Source organism: Centropristis striata, chromosome 4 (assembly GCF_030273125.1).
Source record: "Centropristis striata isolate RG_2023a ecotype Rhode Island chromosome 4, C.striata_1.0, whole genome shotgun sequence".
Taxonomy (NCBI): domain Eukaryota; kingdom Metazoa; phylum Chordata; class Actinopteri; order Perciformes; family Serranidae; genus Centropristis; species Centropristis striata.
Genome location: NC_081520.1, coordinates 10,548,048 through 10,567,559, shown reverse-complemented (window position 1 = coordinate 10,567,559; position 19,512 = coordinate 10,548,048). Strand labels below are relative to the sequence as shown.

General features: G+C 39.2%; 2 protein-coding genes across 2 annotated transcripts; both read right to left on the bottom strand.

Annotated features, from left to right (window-relative positions):
* Window positions 1-122: 122 nt before the first annotated feature.
* Window positions 123-3,574, bottom strand: pih1d2 (PIH1 domain containing 2). Its single transcript, XM_059330633.1, has 5 exons — window positions 3,108-3,574; window positions 1,479-1,605; window positions 1,153-1,383; window positions 750-1,024; window positions 123-596 (listed from the first exon to the last, which is right to left on the bottom strand). Exons 1-5 carry the CDS (start codon window positions 3,291-3,293, stop codon window positions 462-464), a joined length of 954 nt encoding a protein of 317 aa, XP_059186616.1. The 5' UTR covers window positions 3,294-3,574; the 3' UTR covers window positions 123-461.
* Window positions 3,575-4,135: 561 nt separating this feature from the next.
* Window positions 4,136-11,270, bottom strand: tmprss5 (transmembrane serine protease 5). Its single transcript, XM_059330637.1, has 12 exons — window positions 11,175-11,270; window positions 10,191-10,329; window positions 9,447-9,527; window positions 8,005-8,118; window positions 7,478-7,613; window positions 7,150-7,263; window positions 6,996-7,039; window positions 6,681-6,843; window positions 6,345-6,529; window positions 5,057-5,155; window positions 4,798-4,940; window positions 4,136-4,654 (listed from the first exon to the last, which is right to left on the bottom strand). Exons 1-12 carry the CDS (start codon window positions 11,175-11,177, stop codon window positions 4,343-4,345), a joined length of 1,533 nt encoding a protein of 510 aa, XP_059186620.1. The 5' UTR covers window positions 11,178-11,270; the 3' UTR covers window positions 4,136-4,342.
* Between the last annotated feature and the right edge of the window lie 8,242 nt (window positions 11,271-19,512).

The following is a 19,512-nucleotide window of genomic DNA, read 5'->3' as shown; positions in this document are numbered from 1 at the left end:
TTGCATGGATCATTTTGTTGTCAATTATTCCCTGGGCGTACAATAATGACACTGTACACCAGCTCCTAGCTATTATACACCTCCACTCATACACCCACACATTAATAAACAAAACACACAGATTGTTATCAAAGTCAATTATTTTTTTTGGGAGGTTAAGAATTACATTTGCTGCTGCAGATTAACCCACACATCACAAAGGGAAACATTGACATGTTTGTTTCAGTAGAAAAAACATCATTTTGGATTTAGAAGTGGATCAGTTTGCAGGGGAGCTGCTTATTGTTTGTTGGCTGAAGTTCTAAAGGCAGAGTGTTCACAAGGCTTTTCAAATTGCATCGCAGGAATTTACTTTGTCTTGGTTATTTATTTTGAGGTATTTTCTGTCAGAATGAACTTTCCCGTTTCTACCCAGCACGTCTGTTTACTTCTGTATCTGTTTCTTCGTTAAGGCAAAAGGGTCAGAGAACATCGACTTTCAAAGTAAGCCTTCGTTTCTTCTTGTTAAAAATGGCAGACGCAGTATCTTCGATCACAGTTTTGGGGAATTCCAAAAGCAAATAGTAGACATCCACCACTTCCAGTAAGACGTCCTCCTGTGGAGAAGAATACATTCAGCACACTGCTTGAAGCACAAATGTAGAAAGAGGCCAATTATGTATCTTTTATGACATCCAACTACGCACCGACACACATTGGATTCTAAAGTGGTTCATTATAACTGTTCAAGAGAGTGTGTAACCGCTAACCTTAGAGATTCTCAGCTGGCACTCTGACATGGAGCAAACCTTTGGCAGCTCAACTGTCAGCTCCATGCTGTGAGCAACTCCTACCGAATCAGTCTTCACCTCGAGTTGGTACTCTGGCTTCTGAGGCTGCACAAATGTAGTGGAGATGACCTGGATCAAATCCTTCTTTTTGTGCTCCGCAGGTCTGCAGATAATTTGGGTTGCCGGGGCCTCGTGTTGTTTCTCTGAGCGAAGAGAAGAGATCTGCTGCAGAAGGCCAGCTGGGGTCTGAAAGGCTGTAAAAAGTAACACTATGGATTATTAGAAAACTGGTAGAAAGGTGAAAGATGATACACCTGAAGCAAGAAAGGAAAATAGAAAGGGCTTGTAGCAGCTTAATGGGGTATAAGAGTTATTGTTCTACCTGTGTCTGGCTGTCTAGAGGTGTTAGGCCACTGCTGGAACCCAAGCCGACGGTGCAAGTCTTCTGAGCTATTTTTCGGGCTCGAGCTGACGACAGTATACTGCTGAGATAACCTCATCTTATGCTGCTGCTGGGCAAAGCTCAGGGCCAGCATATAAACTTCTGTTTTGTCTTTCCTACTTTCCTGTAGCACTGCAGGGTTTAATGCCACGTCCAACACAGTGTAGCTACCTGCAAAAGTAAAAACACAACAATGTAGTGGTCTTCTTGTTTACACCATGTAACAGATCTGTAGCTTGTGATGCAGCATGACTTTGTCTTTTTACCTTGACTTTCATTTATGCCAGTTTCCAGTTTTCCTGCACACACAGGCAAAGGCCTGCTGGGATCCTGAGGTGCAGGCACACGTTTCCAGCTGCATATGTTGATGTACAGCGACCCTTTCTCAGGCTCCTGTTGAGGACACAGATGCACCGTCTGTCAAAACACACCCTATCTCTAAACTATAAACATACGCAGATTTGGCAGCTGTTGTATTAAGGGGTAGACAGTGGAGCTGAAGCTATTAGTTAATTAAGTAATCAGAAGAAATACTGGAAATACTTCAGCCTCTGAAAATATATTTTTCTCACTCTTCTTTGACAGTAAATTGAATATTTTTGTGTTTTATACAATTGGCTGGACAGAACAAGAAAAAATGTTGATTCATCAAGAATTAAAATTATTATACAGTAGCCAGACAAGAAAGTAATACTTAATTCAACCTGATAGACCTTTGTCATAGAGTACACCATCACTTAATAAAACATGTGTAGCTTACTTAGTAATTATCAGTGATAATAGTTGCATTACCTGGTGTTATACTAAACTCTAAGACCCTTCAGATTCTGTGTCTTTATAAAATACATACATAAAAAGAGCTTTCATTGTATTTATTTTAGTTAGTGCTCTACAGACAGACTATTTCTTTTTTTAGCTACTAAAATTGTTCCACTCTCTGTTACCTAATCAAACAGTTTGTCAGGTTGGGGAACTGTGTTTCGGGGACATTAATGAGCAGCACAGGGGCTCCACAAGGGACTGTTCTGGCTCCATTCCTGTTCACACTGTACACAGCGGATTTCAAATACAACTCTGAGTCCTGCCACATCCAGAAATACTCTGCTATTGTGGCGTGTGTCAGGAATGGACAGGAATCTGAATATAGGGATCTGATAAAAGCCTTCAGTGACTGGAGTCACAAGAACTATCTCCTACTGAACACCTCAAAGACTAAGGAAATTATTATAGATTTCCGCAGGTTCAAGCCCCCCCTCAGCCAGTGAGTACCTGTGGGGTGGACATCGAGGTGGTACCAAGTTATAAGTATCTAGGTGTATACCTGGATAATAAGTTGGACTGGTCCCTAAACACAGACGCTCTCTACAAAAAGGGCAGAGCCACCTCTTTTTTCTTAAGGAAGCTCAGATCTCCTGACATCTGTGGTAAGATGCAGATGTTTTATCAGTCTGTGGTGGTAGTGTGTTGTTTTATGCTGCAGTCAGCTGGGGAGGCAGCATCAGACACAGAGATGGTTGTACAGGCTGGTCTAAAGAGCTGGTTCTGTGGTTGGAGCCAGGTTGGACACACTGGAGGAGGTGGTGGAGAGATGACCTGTCAACATGTTCTAGGCCATCCTGAAATACCCGGATCATCCGTTACACAAAACCTTTATGGACCAAAAAAACAGCAGTGGACGGCTCCTCTCTCTTCGTTGCAGGACGGAGAGATACAAAAGATCCTTCGCTACTACAGCTACCAGACTAACTAATTTCCCCTCGGGGATAAATAAAGTAATTTTGATTTGATTTTGTTTGAACTACAGAGAAATGCACCTGTGTTACAGGAAGGGTTCCACAAAAAAGTACAGTTAAGTAGTTTAGTTTATTTTCTAAGTTGCCCTCGCTGTAACTTACCTCTATTTCAGTGCACAAACAAGAGTCGAGCTCAGGCGGGGCACTGAATTCAGCTCCCTCCTTCACCTGTTTCTCAATGAAACTGCGGTATGCTGCGGGGTCAGTCTCAGAAAGATCATCCAACATGGACCAAAAGTGGTTGACTTGCTGTAAAACATCTCCTGTGCTGCGAGCGGAGGACATCATGCGGTAACTTACCGTCTTACTTAGCGAACACTGAAGCTAGCTTTAACGCTAACTAGCCACTATTTAACTATTTGATTAGAAAACACGTTTAACTTTCTCAAGAGAAAAGTTTGTATAGCCAAGGGAAAGTTAGAAAAGCAGCTTGACTATAGTATTACACATTTATCTTGCTCTTGAAATATGCTAAATGTAAAATACAGTTATAAAAAAGTTAATTTTTTTGTCAAAGTAAATTACTGTCGCAAGTTTAGCCAATGTTGTCAGTTGCTATGGGAACTAGATGAGACGTTACACGGGTGCCCCCTGGCGGTTGAAGGCGCATTTGCAGCTTAATAATCACACCAGACAGTTTTATAAGAGCCATAATTTATATTCAATACATGAAAAATATAACGTAAAAATGCATTTTGATTGTATTCAGTCTGCGTATAGGTGTACAGTATATAACGGACATTTAAAGTAAAAATATCAACTATTATTTTCAAATTTCTCAAAACAGTTATATCAGTAGTGTCCTCTGCTTCATGTGTCCTCCTCAGTAATTCTGCAAAGAGAAACACTCATTATTAGTGATTATTAGAACATTTCCATTTTGTGTGACTTTATACTTTTACTCCACTACATTTAGCTGCCAGCCTTAGTTACTTTTCAGGTCAAGATTTAACATCTTCTTTTTTCTTCATTAAACCTCATCACAGTATATTCAGTAGTAAAAATGAGCCCTACGTTGAGACACTTAAAATGCTTACATAAATGCATTAACAATAAAATATAATACATAAAACAAAATGAGTGGGGCCGGCTGATACTTTTGTTACTTTCATGTAAGGGTTTGCTGCTACTCTTTGTCTTAAATGATTGTAAAACTGAATATTCTTGAGTTTGCAATTACAGGATGGCACCTTGAGCTCTGGGAAATTGTAAGGGTCTTTTTCACTATTTTTTTTCTCTTTTTCTAGACTAATTTATTAATCAAGAAAATTATCTGCAGATTAATTTGCAAATGTAAGTAGTTGTTAATACTCTAATCAAATGCATGATGCATCATATCATATAAGATGATCACCTGTTTTGTTTGTAATGTCTTCATCTTCAAAGTGAATGTAGTGGAGTAAAAAGTACAATATTTTAATGTATAAAGTATCAAATGAAAATGTCAAAATTTTTACTCCTGTACTGTACGGATGATTTGTTAAAAGTATGTTTACCTCAATCATGTCATAGATCCAGCCCAGGAACTCAGCCACTTTGGTGTAAACCCCAGGATGGTTTGGCTCAGCACAGCCTGTCCCCCAGCTGACAACCCCTACCAGCCTCCACACATTTTCATCCTGGCACACCAGAGGACCCCCACTGTCCCCCTGGAGAGGTAGACACAAACACTGTTCATTACAGCCTAACCAAGCCGTCATTATGCCAGCATTTCACTATAAACAAATCACATAAGAGAGGATGAATCTTTAAAAATATCTCTGCAAGATAGTGTTAAAAACTTGCTTCTGACCTGACATGCATCCACTTTTCCCTCTGTGTATCCGGCACAAAGCATCCGGGGCGAGATCTCTCCATTGTACATGCAGGAGCTGTTACATTTTTTTGTGCTTATTATAGGAACAGGCGCCTCTTTCAGGGTGTCAGGTGAGTGCACTGAGCGAGAAAACACACATTTATTGCTGCTCCGTCAATACACTTGGCACACTCTGCCATCATGTGTGAATTAGACCTGCAGCGGATGTAAATTTGTTTGGGCAGGAGCGTCTTACCACCATCAGGCTGTGTGTATCCCCATCCAGAGATCCAGCACTGTGTGCCTCCAGGAACATCATAGTCGTACTGAGGCAAGCAGACGGGCCTAATTGTATCTAGTTACAGGGAAAATTTACATAATAATCCTGGTGGGTTGAAGCATGATAACTTAGTTAGCACTAATTTCGTCCTGATCATTTTTTTATTGGTATTTCATGCTGCTTAAGAGACAGACACATTATAAATTTTTCCCCATTTTGTGTTTTTTACTTGTAATAGGCTCTCTAAAGTTTACCTTGTATTGTCAATATGTTTGGGTTCACAAGTCACTGGTAATTAGGTCCCTTAAGTCCTGCTTCACTCAGAAATGTGTTTTGCCTATTGATGCTTCACTTGGTTGTGCAGAATGATGAATGTGCAGAGTTTGACACTAAAAGGCTGTTAACATTCATCTCCTTAAGGGGGGAAAACTTTTCTGTGCTCACCTTAAATCTCAGTTTAAAAACATGTACAAACCAGCAGGATTTTATGACGTGGAAGTCAATCATGGTATGCAATTTACAGAAAGGTGATGTGAAGACTTGAAACCTCTTGTGCAAACTGAGAATAGACTTTTCTGTGAAGTAGGAGACATCTTGTGTGCAGCAGTTAAATGATTGAAATTGATTCAGGATTTTTTTAATGAGAGACAAAGAGTAGATGCAATCTAAGGATGTTTTCTTAAAAGTTAATGGGTTTTCTTCTGTGGAAAAACTAGACACAACTTATAACTCAAAGCAGAATAATTATAGATGTCTTAAAACATGTTTGGAGCAGACCGTAAACTTTGGTGAGCTTGTATACATTTGAGAATAATACACATATGATATGATCGTGAAATATACCAGCTCCTTTTAAATAATTTCTCTTTATTTCCATGCTTGCCTTGTCTCCCTCTAGCAGTTCACCTGGTTGCTTTTTCAATAATAATTAAGCATTATTATGTTTACTCTCTCGCTATTTCCCTACACTCATATTCTGAGTGAAATTAATTTGCCAAACAAAGAGACAAAACACACAAGTTAAAGATTCATTTGACAGTAAGGTTACCGAAGTTAGTTCACACCTGGCAAGGTTATCTTTGTCTTTGTATTAGGATTACCGCTTTCTGTTGGTCTGATTTGTTTGTCGGCTTGTTTGCTGAAATGTGTCAGCATATGAAATCAAAACACTAAACTGAGGCCACAGTATTGACATTTTGTTGTGCTTTTGGAGGGCTGCTTTCTCTTTTGTGTGCAAAACTTGCAAAGAGCGTGCCAGGCTGACCTGAGAAATTCAGCGGGGTCCGCAGTTTCATCAGGGCTATATCGCTGTCATGGCTCCGGTGATTGTAGTTCTTGTTGTAAATGATCTTCTCCACAGCGTATCCTGTGTGCTGAGCCATTTTAGCCGAACTGCGGGTGACAATACCTGCATAGACCACCCAGCTGGATACCTGAGGTAGCCTGTAGCTGACATTTGAGAGCAGAAAAGAGAAGGCAGATACAGATAAGAGAGAATTGTTATGTGTCCAGTTCGGTGCACCTGTTAATGACTGATTATTCTACTTCGTGGAGGCGGTAGCCTCGGACCTTTTGGTGCTGGTAAGGTCAGCTGTCTTACTTGTGCACACAGTGGGCAGCTGTGACTACCCATTGACTGGTGATGATGGAGCCTCCGCAGGTGTGACGGTTGCTGTAGTAGAGGCTGACCTGCCAGGGCCACCTGCCCAGCGTGGCCTCGACTCCCCCGATTATCCTGGGCAGCTTCGCTCGTGTCCCACACTCTACACAGAGATCCATTCATCAAAAGGGAGGTGCATGGGTCAGAAAATGCTGTAGCACTTCATTCTGTTTTTTTTGTCAAGTATTATAATGGAATTACAGGGTGTGGGGTTAGATGCAAAGTCAAACAAAAAGTTAAGTTTAATTTTCTCACCAAAACATTGCAAAGCGATAACCTTCCCTGTGATACAGTTCCCCCTAGATGAAAATAAATTGTGTAACTAATGATGCATAATTAATGTATTAGTAGTAGCCACAATTTTCTCTGCATCATTACCAGTATGATGTCCTCAGACGAATTGCCTTACCTGAATTGCCACATATTTTCCAAACTGCTCTTGTGTTCTGAGGTAATTTGTATAAAGCCATCAGTATAGTTTGGCCCGATATCAGTTAGATTCACTCCTTTATGCTTGGTCAGTCTGGTGAGAGAACATATGCAAAATGGGTGGCAGTGAATGTTAAGATAATTCAGACTCATAAAGTGTGAAGCAAGATTGCAAATGAGGTATTAGCAAATCATAAATAAGCCGCATCTTCAACCTTGGCAAAGCAGGCTAAGATTAAACTATAAATTAGTGAGTGGGCGCCTTAGTCTCAATTAGGGCTGAGGTGGTGTGTGATCCTGTCACAAACCTCAGATATCCAAGCTGTCTGCAGACCAGCGTGCCCAGTGAAGAGTTCCACCTCTCATAGCACACCGGCAGCCAGGTGGGCAGCTTCCCCAGCTGGATCTCCAGGAGGGAGTTCTCCGGGCTGATTCTGTAAAACACTGAACCTGATTGATTGAAAATCCCTCCAGAGACAAGCTCTCAGTCAACAGTAATGAACGAGCCTCTTCTATGAGTGGGAAATGATTAGGAAAAAACACAAGAATCTATGCTAATGTAGTCAATACAAACAGATCATTATGTGTGATGTTTTCATGTCACTCAATGGGCAACTCTCAAGACTGAACAAAAGGCAACAAGAAGCAGCTGTTGAATGGTAATTCTGCTGCTGTTCAACTAAAAATCACTTTAAAGGTGAACCATGACCCAGTGGTGATCATGTATGGCATAACAATGTGCATCCACACAGTCACAGAAGCACTGTTTAATTCATGAAACAGTGGAAAAAAAGTCTGCCTCTCACAAACACCAAAGACAAGAGGAAACGCAGACCTTTCCTGGGGTCAGAGATAGAAATATCTTCTGTCACGTTGCAGAAAGCCGTCTCCTTGGTGTCCCCGAGTCCCACTGGACTTTGGGAGTAGGAAGGCCTTAGTAGAAGTTTGACTATATGTAGAAAAAAATGTAGTTATTTCAGTAGTAATCATTTAATTAGCCAGTGAGACAGGCAGCAAAAACGGTTTTATTTCTAATAATTGTTACCACATTATCTGAATTAGTACCCAGAACAGACAAGCCCTGTCAGGTAGAGCAGAGCAGTAAAATTTCACTCCACAGAGGAGGATGTAATGAAATATTTCATATCTCGTGTGCTGCACTTGGTTGCACCAGCTATGTGGAGGTTCTCTCATAAGTTAGGGTGTAAAGTCGACAGAGGTTTAATAACTACCAGTTAGTTTGTAACTCAGCTACTATAATTGGTTGCAGCACGACTACTGTTGGCAAAACTTAACTAGTTTGGACAAAAAATCATAACTGCGGTAAGGCAAGTGGCCAATAATGATCAAAGAGAGTTCCGTCTTCACGGTTACAACGTGCATTAACTTTCTGGTTGGCATGAGCGTCATAGTCCATCGCAGACAGGATTTACGCAAATTAATCAATGAAAGAAAAACTGGAACACCGAAAAGTGAAGCAAGTGCTGAAGTGCTAAAAGCTGCAATTTCGCCTCTGGCCACTTGGGGCTGGCTTAAATGAATCCTCAGAGACCCCCATGTTAAAAGGCCAAACATTACGCAAAGACGGTTTTGTCACTAAAACTAATCTAACCTGTTCATGACATTAGTGAGGGGGTTGATTTTTTTTATTCATAACTCTGCTGTTTGGATTACATAAAGTCTTAAAGTTATGCATTCATTAAGGGCGTGGCTTCTTTGAGTGACAGGCAGCTGCCCTTATAGGTGGCTCGCAGCTGCCTTCACCCTGTCTCCGCTCACCCCATGAGCCATCTCTTTGGCCCTCTTTTGGATTCTCTGGGTGTTAGGAGGGGTCAGGCACAGCTAAGCTGTAGCCACAGTAGCCATGCACTTTGAGCTTCAATTTTCAGACAGCTAAGGGTGAATTGTTATATCATATCACTGTGGTGCACCCTCATTTATTTTAGTAATGCATAAATCACATCTTAGCTAACGTTGTGTGCAGGCTAAGATTGGACTTGCACACAACTGGTGCAAAATGCTGCTGCAATGGACTGCTGTTTGAATAATAAAAGCTGATTAGTAATGGCTATGGTTGTTAGTTGCCGCCCCACATAAAAAATGTTCAACCTTTCAAATGCTGATATTGAAAAATACAGTATCTTTTCAGGCTCCATTATGACCTGGACATTTACAGAAGCTTAAGCAGCTGTAATAGGACATTTTGCACATTCGACTCAACAGTTCCTGGTCACAGTTATGCTAATTTAGTGATCCTATCTCACTACAATGACTCACCTAGAAACCAGACACCTACAGCTAAGCCTCCCAGGAGTCCAACTGCACACACCGCTGCCAGCAGCCTCACCAGCCTGTGAGCTGAAGCAACAATTAAGACTGAAGTTAATGCCTCCTGATCCCAGATATGAGCTGAATAATTAAATGTCAACTGTTACATATATAGTACATTGACACACAGTCAGGGAGACAGAGGCGGAAAATAATAGGCTATAAATAAATGACACTAAAAAGTTGAAGCGTAAATCTGTACAGTGACATTTTTAAAAGGAAGCTCTGCTTTACTTCTTATCTCTGAACTGTAGATGGTTTGACTCAGTCTTAATAAGGCTTGTTATTTGTATTTATATTTAGTTTAGCATCTTTAAAACAGCTTTGAGTTTTTTGTTTTTGTTTTGATGATGCAAGATGTAAAATCTGTAGAAAATAGTTTGTTCCTGTTGCCATAAAATATCTGAATACATAAGGACTGACACTTTTTGTAGCCAGCCTGCCACCTCAACACACAGCACTTTATATCTATTTTACCTTTATTCAGCCCTCAGCATCAAATACGTGGTGCTCCTTCGATGTTTCTTCTATCATGTATTGTGTTTTAATACAAATGTGATTTAATGTACCCTTTTATTAGCAGTTTTTGCACATGCAAACCAAACAAAAAATTCTGCCATTCGAGTGCAATAAGTAGTCTTTTTTTATTGCTGTAGTCTGATGCCCATCAGGTGGTGCACCACTGGAGCTTACCATGGGTCGTAGTGTGAATCCCTTTTAACCAGCCCTGCACTCCTTTGGTCCCAGCAACTCCTGCTGCTTTCTCTGAATTAAAAGGATGATTGACAGCTGCCGGGTTCTCGATCACTGCTAATGTGTCTCCATCAAGACTCTATAAGAAGTACAGTAAGTATGTCAGACCTCATTTACAGCTTGTGTCTATTTGTCAGAATTTTGGCAAGTTTGCTTTCTTGCGACAAAAACGACCTGCTGGCCATCTGCTCCTACACAACAGTGCACCTGTCAGGCTCTGTCAGATTTAATTAGGAGCACTGTAATCCTGGATATTAACCAGTGCGGACCAGTCGGGATGTATGGAGTCAGAGCTGTAGGTGTGCACAGGTGTGTGTGTCATGTCTCCTCAGCGTAGGAGGTATAATGAGCAAGTTGCAGCCTTGACAAAACTGTTTTGCGTCATGTTCAACACCTTTTTATAACGCATTTCCTGCTCCTTCTTTCAGAAAAGTTGTGTGTGTGTGTTTGTTGGACTAACTCTCCAAGGAGCAGCTGTTTCTAAAAGCAACATATTGAGATTATTACAGTAATTATAATAAAGCTCTTCATAGATGTGAGATGCAGACTTGGTATTATACAATTACAGTACAAAATCCATCTAAATAAATGCCACACCATCTGCTCTCTTGTATTACTGTAGCACTTTAGTTTAGCTAAACATGTAATTTTGTATATAGTGCAAGAGCATTTTAGAAATTCAGTACAGCTGTGCAGCACAGGTCATAAGATGCACATGAATAAAGAAATAAATGTAAAGAAATAAAAGTAAATGTGTTAGAAACAAGTGTGACACAAGTTTGAAGTGCAAGCTACATGTGTTAACAGCATCTGTTGTGAATTGTAACAGTGCAGGTGACAATATGACAGAAGTGTTCTTGTCAGGACTGCATACATTAGACAGATGGAGCAAGGTGTGGTGAATATTTAGTCTCCCTTACTCACCATGTTTTCCTTGCGTACGGTCCTGAGGGAAAGGCAGCAGTGTCCGTGCTCATCTGTAGGCCTGTGCTGGAGGTAGAGAGGTCCGTCCTGCTCGCGGTTGATGCACCATTTGCCATTTAACAGAATGCAACTCTGGATTTTCCCTTCACAAAGAGACAATGAGGTCAGCAGTGGTGCAGAGAATGAGGCTGTTGTTTGTCCAGGGGGGTCACGGGGCCTGTTGAAGCAAGCTGAACCAGGTCTTTGTCGGGGGGAGCATCTCCAGAGATACCTCCAAGCTGACTATTGATAGGACACCGGGAGTTGCTAGGTTACACTTTCTACCTGTGCCAAAAGATTGTCCATTTTCACCTGAGACATGTTATTACCTGACAGTTTGTAGCTTCAGAGAAAAGGTCATTATTGCAGATTGTTGAAAAGTCTCATATCATGTCAATCCCCGTCATTTGGAATCCAAAGCTATCATCTCTCAACACTCAAGAACAAAATGAAGTCTGTTCTGTCTGCCCGCTGACAGATGAGACTTTCTCTTCTCCTCACAGTCAGAGTGTTTATATCAATGTTCTGTGTCTGTATTTCAAACATGGTCTTTGTTTTAAGATCAGTCGAAAGGTGTCTTGCGTGGCTTCAAAAACGAATCATTAACTCTAAGAATAGTAAGAATAATTAAAAACCTAGGTGTGCTCTTCTAAAAAATGAAAAGAAGATTGTTTGAGGGAGATCAAAGCCTGTCTTCATGTCACCTCTCAGATTAAATATTGATTATTTTTTTCTCTATTGAAAAGAAATAACTTATTTGATCATATTTGATACAAAGGTTGTTTATGTGTTTCCCATATGTGTGGCACGGGATTAGTGAGAGTCCAGGTGAAGGGAACAACTGCCAGGAAGGAAATTCCTCCTCGTCTGACTGTGGAGGCTGAATCCAAGAAATGGCTCAGATCTATTTGGCTCATCTAACAGGTGTCATATGGAATTATTTGGAAATCAAACACAGAGTAATGAGCATTGCCGCGGTAGCGTAAATTGCATGTGATGGAGCAACGGCTGAAATTCATACCACCAGGGTTGTGAGGTTAATAATGTTTGATAATATTAGCATTGCGCCGAATTGTTCTCCTGCAGAGGCAAACAGAAGAGAACATAGCTGCTGTTTAGTAATTTTCACAGGGATTTGATGTCTCCCTCTTCTGGTGAAATTTGTTTTTTCAGACGGGCCAGTCAGCAGTGATTTACAGAGCTGCCATTCACTATTAGAAACCATTGACAATGAAAGGAGCCATTTTTCATTCAGGGATATGCACATTTCTGATCAGTTCCTCCATGAAATGGTTTTTATCCTCCATGCATCTATCCATCATTTGTGACGTAAAATGTATTCCAGATTATGAAAAATGTGCCTGAGTGAAGTATTTTAAATCAGTCTCACAACTATTTTATGTTGCTTTTCTCCTTCATTCATCAACATTATGCTTCATGATTTTAAAGGCAAACTCCAATTATGTGGTCTTTTCTGGTGGTACTAATGAATAATATAGTTTTTTACAATTAGTTGTAGTTGTACCAGTTTATTAGGTACACCTAGGTAAAACTAAAGCTGTCTAATGAATTAGTCCTGGAATAAATCCTGCCTTCATGAATTCTTCTTTCTTGTTGAAACGGTTTAAGGAGGTGTGGTTTTAAATTGATAGTCATTTTATTTTTTATACAATTAGTTGATTAATCAACTAGATTATCGACAGAAAACTGCCAACAACTGATATCTGAGTCTTCACTTTAAGACATTTATTGAGCAAACACACCAAATATTGTCTGTTTTGAGCTCCTCCAAAAAGAAGATTTCTGTTTTGTATGAGTGTAGCTTAAATATCTTAATTCAATAAAATATCTACATGCAGTTTATCTGACAAAATTCGAAGCTGTAAACTGGGGCTTTTAGGAAATTATGCAGGATTACCTCCACCAAGGAGGGTATGTTTGCAGTTCGGTTTGTCTGTCTGTCTGTCAGCAGGATTATGGAAAAACTACTGGCCTGTTTTTCATGAAATGTCTTTGAAGCCGTAGCTTAGAATGAACCCATTACATTTTGAAGCCGATCCCAATCACAAATTATATTTTACTTTCCTTTACATTGCGTGAAATGTGCTGCATTGTGCATCCACCATTGGTCTTGGCGGAGCTCTGCCAATCTAGTTGATAATTAAAACAATCAGTAGTTGCAGGCCTAGTTATATTTTACCCTCTTATATAAATTGAATGGGCAAAATAATAGAGACACACGTCTCTCAGTATAGCACAGTACCTCCATAATGATCATAAAGTTGAATCAACACTTCTTTTAAAAACTGCAGTTGTGCTATCATACATATTTCACTTAACTTGAGTTTATATCTTAAGTACAAATACTGACTAGACGCCGGCACAAGAGATTAACATAAGCCATTATGTTTATCTTTTGATCAGAAATTTAAATTTCATGAGTAAATCCCTCCAACAACAACAATAACAAGTCTGTCACCTTGGTGTCACAGACACCCCAGTGTGGACTACACTCATTCATTTATTCATGTACCAGAGTCCACTGTGAAGAGGCTGGCTGCAGCCCAGTTTGGAGCTGCATCTATCTCTCTCCACTCAGAGGGGGAAGCACTCGCCCTGCTTGGTGTATTGAGATTTGATCAGCTCCACTCTTATCTCAGCCATTAGTATGTGCGCCTCTCTCAGTGTCCAAACCTTGAACATCAAATGCGGTCTCCGGGTCCCTGCTTGGAAGTCCCACAGTAGATTCTTACGGAGCAGAAGAGAGAAAAGCTTCTTTTTCATGTTTGGACAGTGTTCGCCTCAACAGCTTTTTGCCAAAAGTCCATCCCACCAAGGCATTTAAAACTGCCTCGTTGATGTGTGGGCTGTCAGGAGAGTTGTGCCATTGATGTTGTTGGCCGTGACCTCTCCGCAGAGGCGGCCATTAAAGGTTGGAGTGCCCACATTTGCAGGGCCGAGTGGAACATGTTGAAGGCACAATCCAAAAGCAATTTTGTTGTCTGACATAGCAGCACAGCTTTATCCCACAAGTTCGAGTGCTTATTAAAACCACCAACCATGTTTTATCTGATTGGATTTGAGAACTAAATGTAATTTAAAAGAATAGTTTGACATTTTGTGAAATATATATTGCTGAGTTCTTGCTGAAAAGCTTGATACGACTCTTGTATTTGTCTGTTAAAGCTAGAGTCAGTAGCCGGGCAGATGTTCAAACATAACAAAATCCACCTGCTAACACCTTTAATGCTCACTCATTAACATGCTACATCTCAGCTTTTTTAGTCTGTACAAAAACAGAAGTGAAAATGAGAAATCTGATTTTTATTGGGTGGTATTAGATAAATATTTACCTTTTGGACATAGCCAAAAGCCTTAGCCTTTGTCTTAGTTTCTAGTCTTGATGTTTAGCTAACAGACTGCTGGCTGTAGCTTCATATTTAACACACAGATTAACTATCTACAAGAAAATAAATTAGCATATTTTTTGGGCTGTTTGTTTGTACACTTAAATATATAAAAGTGAATATCTTTAAATAAGAGGTTGGCCCCACATTAAAATTCAAAGAAAAAAGCTGAAACTTTAACTAACTCATTAACTAATTGATTGCCTTTTTGATATAAAAGAACATGTATAAGTCATGGGTTGAAGATGATCTGATGCCAATAAATAGCAATAAATATGACTTTATTTTCAGATATAAGCACAAAATAGTCATCCTTTTAATCAAAGATTTTAATTGAAATTGCAGAATATATATTCGCAAACCACCTGAATTATAGTTCAATGCTTTGGCTCAGGGTTGAGCCTCACATGATGCCTGATTCTTCAAATAGTTAACATTAACATTACACATTAAAAGTATGCAAGTAGCTGTTTGTAGCTCCAGTTTGCATGCATCCATCAATGTAAAGACAACTATCGTTATAAACATTAATTCCTGTCATTGTCCATGAAGGTAAGGAAGGTTGTTGGCACAGTTTACAGAAGGTGTGTATGTGCAAATGGTAACATGTTGCAGAGGCTTTTTAGTCAGCAGTGTGTGTGATTTTTATCTTTTGTTGAACTGTAGGATGTAGTCCAGAACAAAATTCCCTACAGGGACATTAAAGTATATCTTATCATGTTTTATCTGAGGCCTATCTTATCTTATCCTTAAGACTGGATGACTTTGATGCTGAAGAAAAACGTACAACATGATAATTCGCAGGCAAGTTGTAGTTGAAGGAAGATTTCTGAGTAGATTTATGGTTGTTTATTCTCCGTAACACGAAAATAATATCCTTGGAGGGTGTAAGTCACTCCGAATCTAACAATATCATGTCATCGTGTTAGGATTTAATACTCCAGCCATGTCCAAACCAAATAGCTTTGGGGAAAATACTTATTTTGATCTAGGGGCTAAACTCTTCTATTATGTGATGCTCTACCTCAGATTTACAGGGTCAGAAATCACTGAATGGATCTTTCACTTTGCCAAAGCATGGCTGAGGTTGCTGGCTCTGCATGTGTGTTGTGTCATGACACAACCATTTGTTCAAAAATTGAAGCCCACTGCAAGCTGCCAGGTCATGATGCAGCACAGGGCGAGGATAGAGACCACAGATCTATGCCCCCTCTATCTCAGCACACACGCTCACACACTGCCAGACTCTCTCCTCCGTGCTTCAATAATTGTATTGCTCTGCTGGCTGCCAGTGAGATCTGCCTTCTCTGGAGCAGTAAATCCTCTGTGCTGAGCCCTGCCTGCAGTCTGAGCTGGATGTTAGCCGTGGTAGCATACTGCCCTCATGTGGTAGTAGGTAAGACTTTCATGTAAATTCTGCAGGGAAGTCAGAGTAAAAACTGGGTTACTTTTCTGTAAATATCCAGCAAAATCATCTTCATCAACAGTGTGAGGAGGGTTACTTTTAAAACCTATTCTGCTACAAATTACTAAAATACAATTTGTACCATATTTCATTAGATATATTAAATCATGTATTCTAAATACCAAGGTGACAGACTTGTTATTATTTTTCGAATACTTTAAAATTATTTTATTAATCTTATTTGTCTATGTCTTATATATTTCCATGCATACAATATTGCTCTTTGTTTTTTTATATACATGTTTGTATTCATCACAATGTCACTAACATTTTAGCCAACATGATGCCAGAAAACAGGATTATTTTCCTGATCATTAGCGTATTTTATTTTTTTTTACAGTGCCTAAGGTGAATGATCAGAAAGAATAAGCATTGAGGAACTGGATTGGCAGTGAATATTACCTTTACATTTATTTACCTTAAATAATGACTGACTCTCTGAACCAAATGGGCCAAATGCTCAATATTTATTTAAGTGCAGTTTTTATTAAGAGATGTATTGTTTTGGTTTGTGGTTATATTTCATTTATGTTTTGTTTATTTTTGATGTTTTACATGATTTTTTATCACATTAAAATCCCCAAAAAACTTAATATACTTAAGAATTAAAAGTTCATTGCTCTATAGAAGTGTGCACCCATATTATTATGCTATTATGTTATCATGATATCAGTGGCATAAAATGGTCTTAAAACTACAATAATATTCATTCATTCAGTCATTATCCTTAATTGCTTATCCAAACTCGGGTCGTGGGGGTCTGGAGCCAATCCCAGCTGACATACGGCGGGGTACACCCTGGACAGGTTGCCTTACTATCACAGGGCAGGACAATAATATTGTTTATTGCAATTATTTTTGGGGCAGTATATCTTCCAACAAAAAGCAAGTTATCGGGAGAGGCCCATCCCCTAGAAGATACAGTGCACCTATTAACAATGAAGAAAAACGACCATATACACCCAAATATTTACAATGTTTTCAATATTTGGTAAAAGTGTCTTCAAGAACTTGGAATAAAAAAAAAAAACATCTCTTGTCTAAGCATGAGTACGGCCTCATTGTGGTGGCTAAACGGCTTGCAGTTGTGTCTGTATTGAAAGTGGCAGGATGAATAAATAGCTGTCATGTATGTGTTTGTGTCTTGTCTTGTAGAGGCTAATGATAGTGAGGCTGGGTGTAAGAGCAGAGCTGCTCCACACCAGATGGTGGGTAATGTGGTTTGGTTTAGCTGCCCACCACGCTCACTCTAATTAAACAGGGGAGATTACATTAACACTGGCTCCCACTCAATCTGCTCCTCCACTGAGCGTGGCTTTGCACTGAAGGCGGGGTGGAGATCGGAGGTGGAGAGGTTGCAGAGGTGATTGTAGTTTGCGGATTTAAAATTACACATTTGCTTTGAAGCTAATTAAACTTCTTAGTAAGGGAATTATACTGGAGAAGGTAAGAAAAGCTTCAGTTTGGATCAACTAGGAAAATCTTAAATCTTTTCCTACACTTTTTATGACTGCTGTTGACTTTCCTTATGCCCTTGAGCAAAGCACTTAACCCCCATCTGTTCCAGTTAACTAGGAGTTATCAACTTTTGATGCACCTGTATTTCTTGCAAATGTTCATAAAGCAATTAATTAACTCTACAATGAACAATAAAACAAATAATGAATAGGAATATAATTGAACAATTTTGAAAAAAGCCATAATATCATTAAGAATTTACAAATTAATAAATCATTCATTAAATATTGCAATTAAACCAATAGAGGAGGAATATAATGGGTCACTAGTCAACTAGTATTTTAATCACTATATTTTATGAAAACAGCTGTTTTTATTAAAGGGTTGTCTCTTGAAATAGCTGTTGATGTACCGTTTCTCGGCTCTCTCTTCATTAATATAGCACTTTGTGAGTCCTTGTGGTGTCAAAACTTTGCTCATGTGATATAAAGAAGAGCTCTCATCAGCAGCTGAACATGCTGATGATACATATAGCTGTAATGTTTATTTACAATCCAGTTTAATGCCAAGTAGGTTTTAACATAAGAGGAGTTTGATTTGGTGTACTGGTGCATATACAAGATACGTAAATATAGAATAGAAGTTACAAAATAAATATAAAAAAAAAAATACTATTCAAATTATATACAATACAACTGTTTCAATTGAAAGTTGAGGCAGGTATGTAGTTGTGCATTCATGTTAGTCATATATACAGATGTAGAGATGAGATGTAATGTCTTTTGTGTCCATGGTGGGAGGGTTGAAGTGAATCAAACTTGATCTCCTGATCTTATTGGGGGCAACAAGATCAGGAGATCAAGTTTAGCACCCTCCGTCCCTCACAACTTACTGCTTCTCAGTGGTTCACAATTTTTTGGGCTTGTGACATTTCAAAACAAAGAAAGCCCACTTGTGATGGTTTGTCGTCAGTTTCAAACAAAGAGTGACTTTTTTCCCTTGTCAGGTTGCTTAACTTTATTTTTAGAGACTAGAAGAGGCAAAATTATTCAATACTTTACCAGAATTGCAGCAAACAAAGTAAACAAAATTGTATGTACTATTGGATTTTTATTTTTTTAAAATCATCATGCACCCCTCAGACAAACCTTGTGATCCCATAAGGGTCCCAGACCCACAGGTTGGAAAGAAACCACAGGTTGATGTCACAGGCAAGTCTCACTCCCAACTCATCAGATACTGATGCACAAGGCACCCTTTAGCATCTGTGTGAGACACACTGGGCTGTCCATTAAATACAATCAAATCTCATCCGCAGTAATATTAGACACTAAGAGCAACAAATGTAATATAAAGAGCACCATTCAGAGTGGGCAGGAGAGGAGGTGAAACTCAAGACTCTGACCCAGAAGACTGGTGTTCGTGCCCTGCAAAGAAACCAAAAGACAGTGTTATTATTTTATGTCCACCTGTAAGTAAGTCTCCAGTGGTACATACAGGTGCATCTCAATAAATTAGAATATGATGGAAAAGTCAATTTCCAGTAGTTCAAGTCAACCAACCAAGTATTGAGTACATATAGATGGACATACTTTTTAGAGGCCAACATTTCCATTTTAAACATACTTTTTAAAATTGGTGTTTTGTAGTACTCAAATTTTTTTTGAGACACTGAATTTTCATCTTCATTTCGTCTTCATTAAATGTAAGCCATAATCATTATAAGTATAATAAATTAAATAAATTAAGACATGAAATGTTTCATTATGTGTGTTCTGGATCTATATAATGTATTACTTCCACTTTTTGAATTGAATTACTGACAAAAATAAACTTTTCTATGATATTCTAATTTATTGAGATGCACCTGTGTACGTCAATAACGGCGTCCAGTAGCTAAGTGCGGAATAGTTGTTTTAATCCCCAACCCTGTTTTTTACTGTAACTTTAGTCAAGTGGTTTATTGCCT

Bases quoted from the DNA above. Each gene is read 5' to 3' on its own strand.
- pih1d2 (XM_059330633.1), bottom strand. From the start codon at position 3,293: ATGATGTCCTCCGCTCGCAGCACAGGAGATGTTTTACAGCAAGTCAAC. The intron at 1,606-3,107 runs GTAAGTTACAGC...TGTCCTCAACAG, and splicing joins GTTTGTGCACTGAAATAGAG to GAGCCTGAGAAAGGGTCGCT. The intron at 597-749 runs GTTAGCGGTTAC...TCTTCTCCACAG, and splicing joins GCCAGCTGAGAATCTCTAAG to GAGGACGTCTTACTGGAAGT.
- tmprss5 (XM_059330637.1), bottom strand. The intron at 6,530-6,680 runs GTAAGACAGCTG...CTCAAATGTCAG, and splicing joins GCTGCCCACTGTGTGCACAA to CTACAGGCTACCTCAGGTAT. The intron at 4,655-4,797 runs GTCAGAAGCAAG...CTACCTCTCCAG, and splicing joins GAAAAGTGGATGCATGTCAG to GGGGACAGTGGGGGTCCTCT.